Source organism: Polyodon spathula, chromosome 5 (assembly GCF_017654505.1).
Source record: "Polyodon spathula isolate WHYD16114869_AA chromosome 5, ASM1765450v1, whole genome shotgun sequence".
NCBI classification, from domain to species: domain Eukaryota; kingdom Metazoa; phylum Chordata; class Actinopteri; order Acipenseriformes; family Polyodontidae; genus Polyodon; species Polyodon spathula.
The window spans coordinates 65,438,773-65,454,793 of NC_054538.1; the positions used below are offsets into that span (position 1 = coordinate 65,438,773).

Consider the following 16,021-nt stretch of genomic DNA (forward strand, 5'->3'; position numbering starts at 1 on the left):
GGCTTTAGGGCTATCTCTAAATGAACAGGAAGTTATTTAGAGAGCTCTAAATCATTATTTAAAAATATCTGTAAATCAATTTGGGATATCTCTGTTTCATTTTTAGATATATCAAAATGAAATTAAGATATCTTCAGAACGGTTCCTTTAAATTTCTTTACATATATCTCAAGATATCTTAAAGTACAATTTGAGATATCTCTAAATGATAATTTGGCTTGCCAAAATAAATAAACCATTTAAAGATATTCTAGTTTATGTTGAGATATGTAAAAATGAAACAGAGAGATCTCAAATTGATTTACAGATATCTTTAAATAATGTTTTGCTAGCATGGTATGCCAAACTCTCTAAATCATGTTATGATATCTCAAAATGACTTCCTGTTTATTTAGAGATATCTGGAAATCATTTTAAGATACGTCAAAATTACTTCCTGTCATTTAGAGATATTTTGGAATGAACAGGAAGTAGTGTCAAGATATCTGTGAAAATGCTGTATGTTTTGAATTGACTTCCTGCCCATTTCGAGATCTCCCTAAATGAACAGTAAGTTATTTTGAGATATATCTTAAATTTAATTTCAGATATCTGAAAGTTATTTAAAGATATCCAGCATTTCCTTTAATTGGTAAATACCCGTCAGAGACAGTTTCAAAAGTTATTTGACGGGTAGAATGAGTGAGCGAGCATGCCTCTAGTGCACCGCTAGTCTATGCCCTTTTAAAGGCACAGCCAATCGAATGAGTGAGTGATGGGGCAGTTCCTGCCTCAGTGCATGCTTGTTAACAAAGCAAGTCTCAATAGGCCGATTCAATCCATGCCTTCTCCTTTTGTTCCTCCTTGAGGGGAGGGTTTGTTTATTTTTATGTTTTATCTGATTACAAGATTTTTTTTTTTTAATGGTCCACAGGTTAACTAATAAAGTTTCATGATTTGACGATTAATATCAGGTTCATCTGTAGAAAATGATTCACTTTATTTAGTTCAACTATAATTCTGTTCAATGCATTTTAAGAGAATATGGAACCATTGTTGTGTTCCATGGACCTGCCACTATTTACTTTTAGGTGTTTTTATCAAAATCACTACAGAATTATACAAGCTTAACTGTTAGTAAAATAAAAAGCAAAAACAGTTTTGAAGTAGCACTTCTCCACTAACCACTTTACTGGCACATTAGGCCGATATTTCTGCAATGCTAATTTACAGAGTGCACACCATGTTGGCATCCATTGATGCTAATGTAATGTTCTGTGTCCCTGGTTTGACAACAGGTGCTGATGTACCCTCTCCAGGATGGTTATCTGGTGCAGAGTCAACGTGGCAGGCAGTCTCCTCCTCCAGCAGCAGCAGTAACCGCGAGAGACGTCTCAGCACAACCTCTGACAGTGGGGACACAGGAATAGGCATGTCCTGCTCTGACAGTGTAGAGGGTGAGAGCCTTTCAACCCAGCAGAATCCTGCTGTATGTCTTTACACATTTGATTGGTTGGAAACCCATAGCAACAGTAGGCTCCGGTTCCCTATGTTCCATTCTTTGTCAAAAACAAATGCATGTGTGTTTGGAGTTGTGACCCCACTCTGTTGGTCCCTTGCACCTTTTTGGTTCCTAAAGGTCAGTGCCCCTGGTTCCCACAGTATTGGATGAACAGATGTTTTGTTGTTGTTTTTGCTTATAAGTAAGCTCATCAGTTACTGTGGTCATCTGTTTGTACAGCAGATTCATGTGATGCAGTGAGTTTCCAGTCCTACTTGTCTGTCTGGTGTCTCAATTGTCTTTTTCTGCTGTCAGTTCAGGTGCTAGATGGCTTATTTTAAAGAAAATATTTTAAAAAACGAAACTGGATTACTGTATGTGCACAGGATACTGATAGTAGCTGTCTCTAACAAGTTCTTGAGTTAGCCTTTCTCCTAGCCACGTTACATTTTGGATTGAGGAGATAGGAAAGTTATTTTAAACGGTTGTTGGAGAGAACTTTAGAGAAACAATTAAATCCTAATCGTTAACTATTTTCAAGCAAACCAACTGGTAGTTTAGTTTATTTTTTCAGTTGATACTATTTTAACACTGTCTGCATGTGAAAACACTATTTGCACAGAACAAAGAGAATAAGTGTTTTACAGCTGTGAACTAGTAGAGTAAACATTTTAAATCACAGCAACAGGGTAGTCTTATGCGTACTTCAGAGGATTAGGGTACTGCTCAATAGGTCTGAGTATTCTGTTAAATGTTCAATTAAAAAGTGCATAATTGACATTGTATATGTTTTATTTACATCAAGAACAGAAAATCAATATTCTGATCGTCTTTAGTTCTTGCCAGGTTTAACGTAACAGAAGGCCCATGACTTTTAATCCTCACAGTTGTGAGTCAAGTAACAGTAAAACATATACCTATCTGTGGAATTTCAGCCAGACTGTTTTGGTTTGTATTAACCAAATACATCTGTGTCTCCTAGGCCAGTCAGCATCAGTGCCAACAGCTTCAGTCTTTGTGCTTACATGCAGATATTGTTGTGCTTTGTCATTACGGCATGATAGAGTGTTTTCTTTTTAGTTTCCATGAGAACCTGGCTGACATTTTGTGTAGATTTTGACCATTTGCAGTGTGTTTCTGCTGACAACTGCATACAATGGTACAGAGCAATAGCAGCCATGAACTAGTTTTCGAAGGCCTACATCACGAGTCTTGATAACTGTCACACTCTTTTCTTGACATTCATTGTTAATGAATCACTGTGCTGGTGTGATTCTCCTAAACCACATTGTAATGAGGTTAAGAAGGGGTTCCCTGATGCACTCCAAGACAGGGTTATCTGTTAGTGATATGTCATGACAGTGGAACAACAGAATACAAAGGGTTTTCCTACAGCACATGTTTTTTTTGTTTTGTTTTTTGCAGTGACAGTTAAAACACTAAGTTACCGTACAGATAGGCATGTCTGTAAATGCTGTCTCTCACTGGAGTCATTTCGTATTGTTCTTGGTTAGCAGGTAATACTAAATGTTGTTAAAGAGCGCTGTACAAATCACATATGTAATGACCACCTGCCCACATATGTAATAACCACAATATGTAATATATGACCTTAAACCATGAACTTGGTAATCACAGTATCGAAAAAAGGTTGCAGTTTCAAAACAGTTGTCATAATTAACTAAAAGAGTATACTTTAATCATTGAGCAGTCATTATGAGGGGTAAGCAAATGACTTTTTAAAAAATCTTTATTTCCAAAAACCAGCACTAATGAATATTATTAGTTATAAGTTAAACTGTTATTTAAATACATAAATAAATATGTACTAAGTAATTCACGTTCATTAGTATGGATGCAACATTTGTGGGAGACATTATGTATGTGAACAGGTGGTTGTTACATTTGTGGTTTGTACAGCTCCCTCCATCACCATTTCATAATTAACATTATGACATAGACAGTCATCGGTTCATATTGATAGCTTTTGACACCTTGTGAATCAGCCAGCAAGACAGCTGGCAAGTGTAGCAGCTGGTTAGTTGTTATGCAACACTTGCAGCTAGCAGTACTTTATGTAACTGAGAACCTTGTTCTGTCTATAAAGGGTAAAATCAGGTTGTATTCTCCATAATTCATTTTGCTTTCATTGAGTAAAGGTACATAAACAGCAGCTCTGACATCCCCAAAAATATTGTTTGCTGTAGTAATAAATAATAATTGCTAACATCTTCTGTAGTTTTTACAAGTATTTTGAATATCAATTACTGTATTGCGTCTCTCTTGCTTGAAACAGTCATGTGAAAGAAGGGTTACAGTAGTTCTGCAAAACAGTATGTATGTAGGAGCTTTACTTGGTGATGTCAGCTCTTACCCGTGTATCAGTGAGACTTCTTCATGGGATTGGACAGCCTCCAGTGCTTTCAGCTGTAACAGTGTTTGTTTGTGAGGGATTTAGAGGCCTTGCAATGATTCATCAGCAGCCTCTTATGAATGCCCTCAATCTGTACTGCTGGCAATTAGTTAATGCTTTCCTTAGTGTTCTGTAATGTAAGTAGCTGACTAGAGATGACGCCTAGATACTAAAATATATTTTTCACAATAATGAATTCCTTCTGTACAGTGTTGAAATATATTTACATGATATGAGGGAAGCTTGGCAAAAAACCAAAAAAAAAAAAAAAAAAAATAGTTAGGTAAGTAATGTTCATTTGTATTTAGTTTTTTGTAGTATTATTATTTTACTCTTACATTTCTGAATCAAGGAATGAATTGTCCATATTTTCAGAGAAGAGTGTTTGTGTGTATATATCATTTCAAAACAAAACTTGGATTAGGTGCATAAAACTTAGCTAGAGTAGGTTAGCCCCTAAACTTTAGGGAATTTCTTATCATTGTTTAAAGATAAAGTTGGCCTGATCAGCAGTTATCACAATGTAAACAATCTCAAGCTTGTGTGTTTAACATTATATTTTTAATAGATTTATATATCATTTTAAGGCTAGATTTCCTATATTTTTAAAGCCATGTCCATGTGTGGAGGTATTTTAACTACCATCCTAAAAAATGATATAGAGGCTTAAAATAAAATTCAAGGGACACTTGAAACTGATCTGATGTTAACTGTATTTCTCTGTAGCTTACCCACTTCCCATGTTCATCAGTTCATCAAAAATCCCACCTTTCTGCCTTTTTAGTTTAACGTTCCCTAGAGTTAATTTCATAATACCAATTCTTTATGTACATTTCTTTAAAACATGAGGCAATGACATTATTTAGTCCTGAAACTGTGGGATTACCTCGGGGCTGTTTACCATTGAGGTAGTGTTTACATAACTTAAATATGTGTGTTTTAATTCATGATGTAAAATCATTATGTACATTTGTTTTCTTAATGGGTATGTATGATGGGTGGCCTTTGGCCAGTTACTGTGTGTGGAGAATTTTTTTTTGTGAAAAACCTAACAAACCATCACCACAGATGGTGAAGGGTTATGTAGGTCATCTGAGAGTAAAATCAGTGATGCATTATTAAAACACTGGATTATGAGCTCTGTGCTCATTTGGTTTGATATGATACACAGTGTGCTTATTCCTCACCAACCTGAATAATTACTAAATTGGCTGTCATGTGTCAGGATTGCAGGTCAGGTCCTGACTGGTGTTTTCCTATTCCACTCACAGTGTAGTAAAACAAGGGCTCTTTGGGAATATAAAACAGCATAAAAATGACTCACACTCTTAAGTGGGGGGTCTTTGTTTGATCCAGTATTCCTCTAATGTATGACTGGTGTAGAGCCAGGATATCAGATAACTGCTGATCAGGTTCTCTGGGCAACCTGGTTCTCAAGAAACTGAGCAGTGCTTGAAAAATAGATGAAGGCTTAACCAAGGCAGCCTTTCAATGCAATGCTTAACCTTGAGAAAAACTATTATTAGTTTATAGTTATTATTATAATTTGTTCAGCACACAATTATCGGCAAGTCTTTGGATATTTATGCTGACAGCATATTTCATCCCCTGGTTGAGCTCTGATATTTGCAAATCCATACTCTTTCAGTAAGATTTGCAACAACCTAAATTAATTTAAATGTGAATATATATTCAGTCTCAGTTTCCTTAATAAAAAGTAATGACTGGGTATAAAAGGGATGCTCTCTGAGGATACATACTTGTGGTTACTTTTGTAGGACGATGGTGGATTCATTCAAAACGAGTTCCATCTTGCTGTGCATGGGCAGGATACGCCAGTTCACGTTATAATTTTGAACATCAGCGATCAAGTAGTTTTGTCTGTTGCAACAAGCTGGATTTATTTTTGCTTATGGCGCCAGTCATTTCTTGCAAACGCTTACGCAGTCAAGGTCAGAGTAAGGATAGCAGTTGAGTGTAACGTTACCGTGAAGGAGGTAGAAGATGCTGGAAGGTAATGTGAGCTCTGTGACCGAAGAGACAGGAATACATTCAGGGACAGCTAAAGAGAGGCGAATAGGATTTTTCAGATTCCCAGGCCTCCGGACTGTTTACACAGAAAGCACAGCCAAATGTGGTTCAGACTTCTTATCCAGGTGATAAGTAGCTTGTTATTGCATAGTCCCCAGAAAAGAAACATCTCTATTTTATTGCAATTAATTTATATAAGGATGCATGAAGTGTGGTTGTTAGACCACATTTTCAACTACTAAAAACTCAAAAGCACAGTTTAACCCTTCAGATTCTGTCATGCCGGTGGGTGTCTTGCAATTCTTGAAGTCAGAGCTTGTACCTGTTTCTTTTATTTTACTTTAATAGCAGTGGAAATGGGGAAGGTAATGATATTCAGCAGCTTGCATGTGTCATCAAGTAAATTAGCAGCCTTGGACTCTGAAGGTTTTACCAGCAAGTTGTAAGACTAATCAGTAAAACCCATGGGAAAATGTCTTCTAATGTATTGCATTAGAAAACCCTGCCCCTTTGGAGAACAGTGATCCCTTAATCCCAGTGTGCAATAATAGCATGAATTACAACATTTGTCACATTTAGGGCTTCTGATTTTAACTGATAAAGGTGTCTGCTAAATGAAAAAATAATTTAAAAAAAAAAAGATAGAACAGCCCAGATACAAGAATAATTAAATCGGTATATAGCCAGTAAACACTGGAAAAACACTGGAAATGGTTACTCAATTCAGGTTGACTTCATCCCTTTACCATAAAAAAAAAAAGCTTCAAAAAACAAGGGCAAATCACCTTTCTATGCAGTTGGGCAATGTCCCTCCTTCCTGACTCGTCTCTATCATTGATTCATTCTGAATACTTTAAACCCGCCCCAACTACTGACTGGCAGCAAAATATACATGGAGATTCCGCTTGCAAGATTTAAAATTACAATTACAGTAGAAGGCTTCTTTGTGGGATTTAAAGCTATATTACAGTTAGAAGGTGAGAATTTAAAACAGAATTCCAAATTGTGGGGAAATGCAAAAAAAATGCCTACACACAAAAAAAAAAAAAACAGAAGTATGTGCCATAAGTAGTTTGTTGTGGAAGACAGCAAAGGAAAGAAGATACAACTAAGTGTGCAAGATACCACTATTGTGACAGAAAAAAAAAGCCCAATCATTTTGGAAAGTAACGGAAAACAATAATTTCATACAATTTGTAAAAAGCGAAAGCCCCGAAAAAAGAACAAAAAAAAAACCGATTTACATAAAACTAAAAAATAGCTAGAAAATAAGAATGAAAAATGAAATTAATAAAAAATTAAAAACAGAAGCCCTAATCATATTATACTTCTTGCTCTGAGTTCATTGAGGACCGAGGTTATCAGAGATGGGAAAGAAGCTGGTGTACTTTGCTTGAATGAAAGCACTAATAGCCAGCTTTTTAAGAACTTGGGTTCTGTCCAGGGATGCATCAGTTTCTGAAAACACAGGTCGCAAGTTTTATTTTAAGGATTTTTTGTGATAAAGTAGCAAAGCAGAATAGGAAAGTAGACTTGTATAAATGTATTAGTCTACATAACAAGAGCTGGAGACCATGGTACTGTAGCTGTCTAGCAGGGTGATAAAAAACAAATGTGAAAATGTACAAAAGCAACTAAAGATAGCAGATAAAAAAAAAATAGATTACATCATCAAACTGTTTAATGATTAACTGTTTTACATTACCGTAGCTTCACTCATTCGGTTTATATTCGTCATGTGAAATTGGAGGAAGCGCTGTGCAACTGCACAATGAAGACAGACTGATTTAACATGCAAAAAAAAACAACGCAGGCTGTGACAAATAAACAAATAAATTGTAACATTAAAGAGATGGTCTTTGTATCAGAAACTATTATAATATTTAATATAATAATATAGTATATATATATAATTTTAAAATAAGCGTTGGTAAACGCAACTGACGTTTATCTTAGTGTTGTATATCGAGTGCTGACAGTAGATCATTTATGGCTGGTGACCTGACCCTGGATTTGCAGGTTTCATTCGACTTTATGAAGCAAGATTTGTTAATTCTATAGGGTGATGCAAAACTTTTGGCCATAGCTGCATATTCTTTAAATCCAAAGCTTCTTTTTGTTGTTGAGTTGAACTCATTTCAGTATATATATTTAACAAAATAATTCCAGTAAATTTTACTTCCTAATGAAATAATATAATTTTGTACACTGTTAAAAATATATAGTTTTTACAAGAACTCAGACTCCCAGAATCCTCATCCTTTGGAACTCCCGTTTTTTTTTTTTCTCACATGTCATCAGACTCATGTGCGTCAGATTTGTTGCATTAAAATATCTGGAAGGAGCAGTCAGAAAATCTTTGTCTTTTATAAAGAAAATACGACCTAAGAAATTATGGAAATACATTTCACTGTAGTGAAGATTTACTGGAATTATTTTGCCTGTGTACCTTTGTGGTCCTTTTTTTGTAATCTGCTTTAAAGAGTAAGTAGCCGGGTTCTGGAAAATATAGTTGCACTCCCTCACGTGTTGCTACAACTGTTTAAATAATGTACCTGTAATTTCTTTTCATTGTGACCATCTTGACAACTTTTTACACTTGGAACTTTTAAGCTCTTTTCAAAATGGCCGCGCTAATATGCTGGTGGTGTAAGGGTTATTGGCCGCATTGTCAAACAGATAAGACAGCAATAACGATCCATGGTGTGGTACGGAAGAGAAAAGCTAGAGCACTTGTTTTTTTGTTTTTTTTTAAATCGCTATTTGTGCAGTGGTTTAGAGCGGCCATTTTGAAAACATCTTAAAAATTATAAGTGTAAAAAGTTGTCAGGATGTAAAATTACAGGTACGTTATTTAAACAGCTGTAGCAACCCATGGGGATGTAAAACACTATATTTTTCTGAACCCCCGTTACTTACTCTTTAACCCTTAGCGGTCCATTTATTCAGCGCCTGTCAGGCGCATCAGGTCCAGTTTCTTGTCACATGCGCTGTTTATTTTACACACGCTGTTTAAAAGTAATTTTATTCAAAGTAAAACAGGTTTAAAAGGCACTGCATATCAACAGGACACTCAGTATTGCATCTCCAGCCCCGCCCCACCCCTTGTTCACTGTGTAGTCGCTGTATAGTCGTGCATACTGATAAATCATCTCCTGATCCTTCGTTTTATCACCAAACTCCTCAGTAATACAATCCAAGTCATTTTTTTGTTACTTTAACTTCTCAAAACGCTCTGGAAATCTCTGATATTCTTTGAGTGCTGGATGCAGAAGCAGCTATCTTGTTTGTTTATGTCTGTGTTAGGTCTGTGGTGCAGGGCCTCTGTGTAACATTCAGACCCGCCTCCCTTTTTTTTCGGCTCCTATCGATCTCACTCGGGCCATTGAAAGGGTTCTCTGCTTTTTCTGGAGAAAAAACGACAAGACACTTGTGCTTGACGTCTTTTTGATGATGTCAGACAGGGTCCGACATCGGAACAGAAAGGGAAAATTGTAATGTCGGACCTGGTCTAATATAGAACCGCAAAGGGTTAATAAGGCAATGAGTAAATCTCTTGTAAGATGAGATATGGGAGGTATATAGAAAAGTGATATACTGGAATAAACCTAGTGGTTTGAGAACATGATGTTATTTTAATACACTGAAATGCATTTTTGGCAGTTGCATTACTGACAGGGGTCATATTTTTGTGGTGTATCTGACTCACTGGTTTTCAGTATACATTTTAATATGGACGATGACATATTTAATAAATAGAGGTCACAGCCCAGACGTAAGTGCATTTTCATCGGACGTGAATCGTATTTGTATTCGTATCCGTATTCGGATTTGTTCTTTTTTTTTCTTAATGGATATCCTTCCGTCTCTTCAATATCCTGCCTAATACAGTATTTAGAAACACTTTGCAAAGATAAAAATCTATATCCTGTCTCCTTCTCGGATTTCAGCATGGTGCCTTAAATTAGAACCCACAACTCTGACTTAATACTATAGCTTGGGAAGAATGCAACTTTGTATAGTAGTGCTGGGGCAACTTGGATTTCAAAGTTACAGTAACAATGCTGGTCGAATAACCCGGCATCCTGTCAAATTAACTATTAAATAAAGGACGTCTTCTGTACAGTAGAATGTATTTATTTCAGACATGATTTATGCATTGGTTTACTTGGCATGATATCAGTCATGTGCACATTCTGTTATATAAATGAATACAGACATTTTCAGTTTTGTCACTTACTACATTTCAGGCAATGTTTGTTTAAATATTTAAATATTTGTTGCAACATTACTGTAAAATCAGCCATTGACTGTAACCTGCTTGTGATCTCCATTAGATCCTGTTCAGCTGCAGTATATGTCACTGGTCGGAACGTGAAAGGTCCTGACACTCACGCCTGGGGAGCATTTCTTCTGAATAAACCTGAGCAGGTCTTTTGCATTCCTTCAAATCACAGGACACTGGGACACACCTGCATGTTCGGAAGAGTTGTAGAAATAAAATCACCTGTGGTGGCTTGGAGAAACCAAAAACCTGATGAATTAACTGGCAGAGTACAGCTGCTTCGATAGTCGAAAGTCCTAGATTTTCTGTTTCTTTTGCTTGTATATACAGCTGGAAAGAAATTAGAATACAAAGCAGATACTAAAACATATCGGATGTGAGTACTCAAATGGTCATACACAGAAATCACATGCCTCCAAATGATGCCTACTCTAGCGGAATGTTTGTGATGACATAACCATATGTGCCAAGTAGTGAATAACAAACTCAGCTACATTAAAACCTACTCTAGAGTATCACTGTGGCTGGAATGAGCAGCTACAAATGAACACTATCTTGAAGTAGTTTTACTTGTAGAGTATTGTATAAATTGTATATCTGAACTTTGGACAAACTCTTACAAACTCTTGCTGATCTCACCCTAGTGGAGAGGGTAAAGGTTTAAGTCACCTATAACCCTAGAGGTGAATTCTTACAAGGTTTGAGCCTCCCTGAAGCAAATTCCTGGGCCACATTCCAATTATGGGCCCACTGCACACTGCTTTAGAAATAGTTTTAGTGAGAGAAGAGTATTCTTGGTACTTGTAAACAGCACATAGGTTAGAAGTTAAATTTAAATGACATGACAGAGTCGCATGCTCATGGGCTTGGTGGGGCCTTGTGCAGGTCTTTTTTAAGCTGCAAGTCGCAGAATACAGGAACATTTTGTTATGCAATGCACAGCACATGTTAAGATTGCTAAATCGGGGACAGGGTGTGCATTGAAGAAAAACATCAGATAACTTTCTATTATAGGAGTGCTTTACTCTCCACTGTTGTATTTCTTGTTCTTCTTAACGTACCAGCTTTAACAAATGTAAATTGAAGCTTCTATCATTAACTACAGCAGCTGCAAGTGTGGCAGTGTTGAAGAAAAATAATGAACTGTGGTATCTCACATAAATAAGCCAATAACATGATAATTTACTTGGATAGTGGCCAGGATGCTGATTTTGATCACCAGCTTCATTTGAAAACAGGATGGAATTAACAACAAATAAGAAACCTGTAAAGTAGTGTGTCCTAAAATGATTTTAGTCTTTGCACGGTTCTTGTTCTGCAGTAGTATGTCCTAAAATGATTTTAGTCTTGCACGTTTCTTGGGTCCCAGTTTGTTTAGTGCTCCAGGACAGCTGATTTTTCAATCTTGTAATAAATAATGGACTATGCAAAGATACCAAAATGTACTGTTTTTAATAAGTTTGCAGATTTTGTTATAAGTATACAGTACATGTAAAATGAAGTGCATGCTCTGACACTTTGAAACAGCTTAGTTGTGGATTTGCCTGTCAAGCTACTGCATTACTTACTGTAATATCTGACAGAATCTATTAACCTGAATATGTAATCTGGCCCATCTATAAAGAGAAATGGCCTGCTGGTCCTTGTTGATTTGTATGCAGTTATAGCAAGTAAATTGACAGATCTCGTCAAGTAATAAATAGTGTTTATTTTTTCTTTTCTGTTCTTGTTCTGCACTCATCTCTGAAACAAAGCAACAACAGAGAAACAAAGAAGAACACACAAATGCCAAACGTCAAAAAGAGGATATTAAAAAACAGCGGAGCAGATATAAGCATTTCTTCATGAAATGTTAAATTATACTAGCTCAGTGAGCCTTGCTTTTAAACTTTAATGGATGTTAAGCTTCCTTTGCTGAACTGTTCCATTCGTCTTTGATACATTTTGCGCAAATGCTATGTAGCTTTGCATTCATTCAGGCAGAGATGCTGTAATCCACCTCCAGCTGTCAGATCATCCATGTTAAATCATTTATTTATGCACATGGCATCCTGCTTTAAGACGGCGTAGGAGTTTGTGACAAGTTTGCACAGGGAATATCAAACGCAATACATTCTGCATTGCAGATCTTTTTTTTTTTTTAGTTTCGTTAAGTGTTCTACAGAAGCAGTGCTCTTAAGTTTACTTTACCCTTGTCATTTATTTCACCCTGGGTGGGTGTGGGTGTGGGTGTGGGTACAAACTAGTTAATTTGACAGAACTAAACTATCCCTGTATTGCCTAATTCCGCTGGTTCATCAAATTGACTTAAGACTGACTTTGTAGTATTGAGAACTTGCTGTCACTGCTTTGGATCCCAGTTTAATGGATGCCTCACACAAACCTACAAGGGACCCAGCATGTCGATCACCGTGCACATAGCGTTTGAAATTATCACCGTGGGCATATTGTATGAAATAAGGATTGCGACTTTGTTGTGGTCAGGCAGTTGTTCCACAGCACTATTTATTTGAAGTTTCTCTGGCATTATGAATTAGGAATTTCCTTTGCTTGCTCAACTGTACTCTTCTGCAGTTATAGTGTGCAGTTAGTTACTGTTCCAGCTCTCAATTTCTTGCTCTCCCACCCCTGCAGTGGAAGCAGAACATCCAAATTGTCTTTCTGGTGCATTTCTGTTGATGCGTGAAACTAGAGCTGCAAAAAACTGCACAGCATACCACGTACTGCACAGCACACCAGCATCGGCTGTGACCTTCACCTAGTCTATAAAGAATGATAAGTGCACTGTAACTTCTGAAAGAGAACCGATTGTCACATCAAGGTGGTAACATTCCAGGCCACACACAAAAAGCTTTTTATGACACAGCCAGCTAAATAATGTGAGGAACCAGTTCACTTCAATAGTTGAATCCCCCGAAAACCTCTGAAGTAAACCTCTCCTCTGAATTTTTGTTTTTCCTTTTCTAACTATTGAAACAGATTTTTATCATTTAATGTGTTTTTTTTTTTTTGGTCTGTATGACCAATCAGAAAAACCATCAGTGCTGCTACTTTGATGTATGTACCGGACTAGATGTTTACATAGAAAAGACTTTGCCTCAGTTGTTGAGATAAGAAATAAAAGCAGAAAGGAAAGAGAAGTCCCAATCAACTGTAATTTGCTAAGAAAACCTGTTATATTTCTAGTTTGTAAAGATGTTTAACTCTATGTTGGTACCTCTAACACATAAACAATGATCCACCCTAAATGGCAAATGCCTTCCATGTTAGAACTGGATATCTAAGGAGATGCCAACACCTATTTCAAAATTCCTTGGTGGTTAGCCTTGTCCTAGCAAGGACAAAGTGACCAGCAAGATATTTATCAACTTACTGTCTAAGTAGGATTTTAACCAGAATCTGACTTAATCTTTAACCCATTCTGTGAGTTGTATTCTAAGACCAAAAACTCATTTATATCTAAATAAAATGTTCCAGCATGAGGACACTTACTGTATACACATACTACTGTATAGTATATCCACTAAAGGGGTTATCTGTATTTGGCATTTTGACATTGGTTAAACATTTTGGGAGTGATTAGTACTAGTGCTTAATTTCTTCATGGGTAAGTATAGATACCGCAAAGCACACACTCAGTACTGTAGCAACTGGGAATCATTTCAGGAGCCAGTCAGCCGGGCCATGGTCTCACCGCTGTGAGCCCTGGCAGTACTTAGTCTAGTTCTTGGCTCTCTAGAGACACACAAAGGGGTTTTACAGAAGGGATTGAGGTGTTGCAGTCACGTGACCCCAGCAGGCAAAGCCGCCAAAGTGGCGGTCAAAACAACCATGGCGGCTAATGTAAAAACGGTATCTTCCATACCAAAATGTAATGTGCTTGCAACCGCGGAGCACACTTCTTGCATCCAGTCACAGAAATTAGAAGGATATAGTGATAAGTGCCAGATAGTTGGAATTTGTGACCCAAGCTGTGCACCCCTCAGTGTATGTTACTATCCTGAAAGACAGCGGTAAACTAGTTTATTTTTTCCTTTTAAGAAAATTTTACTTACCGTACATGCTTCCAATTAAGAAAATATACATTTTCAGTACAGCACACCCTCGCTATTCATTATAACGAACCTTGGGCTAGAACAAACCTGGTTCCTGGACCCCAAATAATTATATATATATATATATGGAGTTGAGTGGGACGAGGTGGGACTAAACTGGGCTAAAGACCAGTGACGGGGAGTGTTTGTTTTTGTTGTTGTTGTTGTTGTTGTGAAGCAGAGAGAGAAGCAAATAAACAGACAGAATAGTTCCACCCTGAGATTCCTTTTAAAAATGAATTTGTTTTAGCGGCGCAGGTCATGACCCACAGCGACCTGTTAATTGTTAGCTGTGATCATTTATTAGTGTAATAAATATTGAGTTTGACCCTGAATCTACTGAAGGCTCATTATTATAGCATTAAGGATTGTTACAATATACACACATTGTCATCATCCTGGTCTGTATGCACGGATGCCACCTCCTCAGTGAAGTCAACTCTTTTGTCATAAGTGTGCGCTGTGTAACTGCATCCAAAAGGAAAATCATTTTATGTTGCAACAAAGGTGGAAACTATATTAATCGTTTGAAAAAAGCAGTAACACAGGCATGTCTCTGTTGTGAATATACTATGTTTTCAAAAAGCACTCTGTTTTTTGGCTTGTTCAGCAACCATGATGCAAAGCAAAATTGATTAAAAAAACAACGAAAAAAAAACTTGAGGATCTGATGAACTTTTCATGTCGGGTTGATTTAGATTTCAGTTTGGGATTCTTTCATGTTGGATTAAGATTTGGTCCACTCTGAAACGATTCATGTAAACGGTCAACATCTTTTGGTAAATAGACTCACTATTAAAACTGTATATATTTTTGGTGAAGACTAGAGTATCATAACTTTGTATGGGAATTAAAAAAAAAAAGTTTGTTCTAGTGTCAGTAACTGGAATCTGTAGATTATTATTATTTTTTTTTGTTCCTGTAAAATTAACTTCAGCGAGTGACAGAGAAACAGTTAAGCTAAGAGACTGTACTGGGACTCTGCTGTGCAAAAAATTGTACAGCTTTAACAATATGTTCCAGAGTAAGTAGCAGAGTTCAGAACAAATGTTGCTACAACTGTTTAAATAGCGTACCTGTAATTTTTCTTTTCATTGTTAACATCTTGGCAACTTTTTACACTTATAACTTTAAAGTCTGTTTCAAAGCTCATTTCAAAATGTCTGCTCTAGTGCACTGATAGTGTAAGGATTATTGCCCATATTGTCAAACAGGTGACACAGCAATAACTGTCCATGATGCGGTATGGAAGAGAAAAGCCACAGCTTAGTCACTTTTCCTACAGTGATTTAGAGGACAGATCTTAAATCCAAGTGCACTAGAGCAGACATTTTGAAAAGAGCTTTGAAACAGACTTTATATTTCGGAACCCTGCTACTTACACTAAGGTATGTGCATAATGATTTCAGCTCAGTTTTCAAGTAGCCTAAAATTACATGTAGATGAATGCAGTTTTCATTATTGTGCATTTAAATATGTTATAAACTGATGGTTCTATAATTTCATATTAAAGTTCAGTAAAATAGTTAATGTAGCATAATGCATTCTGTTAATGGTAAAGTAATAATAATAACGTAAGACCAGAACTAACTACCAATATATTGTTGATACTAACCTTTTATGAAGTGATCACTGCACAAACGTGTGTACTAAGTTGGGAGTTCAGTTTGTCTTCTTTGACTTTGGGTTACTGGGATCCGTTGTTCGCTGCCCTGCTA

The 16,021-nt window shown here is 36.6% G+C and overlaps 1 protein-coding gene across 3 annotated transcripts in view; it reads left to right on the top strand.

Moving 5' to 3' along the window:
• LOC121316171 (centrosomal protein of 85 kDa-like) overlaps window positions 1-16,021 on the top strand; it is a 60,082-nt gene that overhangs the window by 9,739 nt on the left and 34,322 nt on the right. For all 3 annotated transcript variants that reach the window (XM_041251037.1, XM_041251036.1, XM_041251035.1), the window contains exon 2: window positions 1,278-1,436. In XM_041251037.1, coding sequence (XP_041106971.1) covers window positions 1,278-1,436 — 159 coding nt within the window. The remainder of the gene's footprint in view (window positions 1-1,277; window positions 1,437-16,021) is intronic.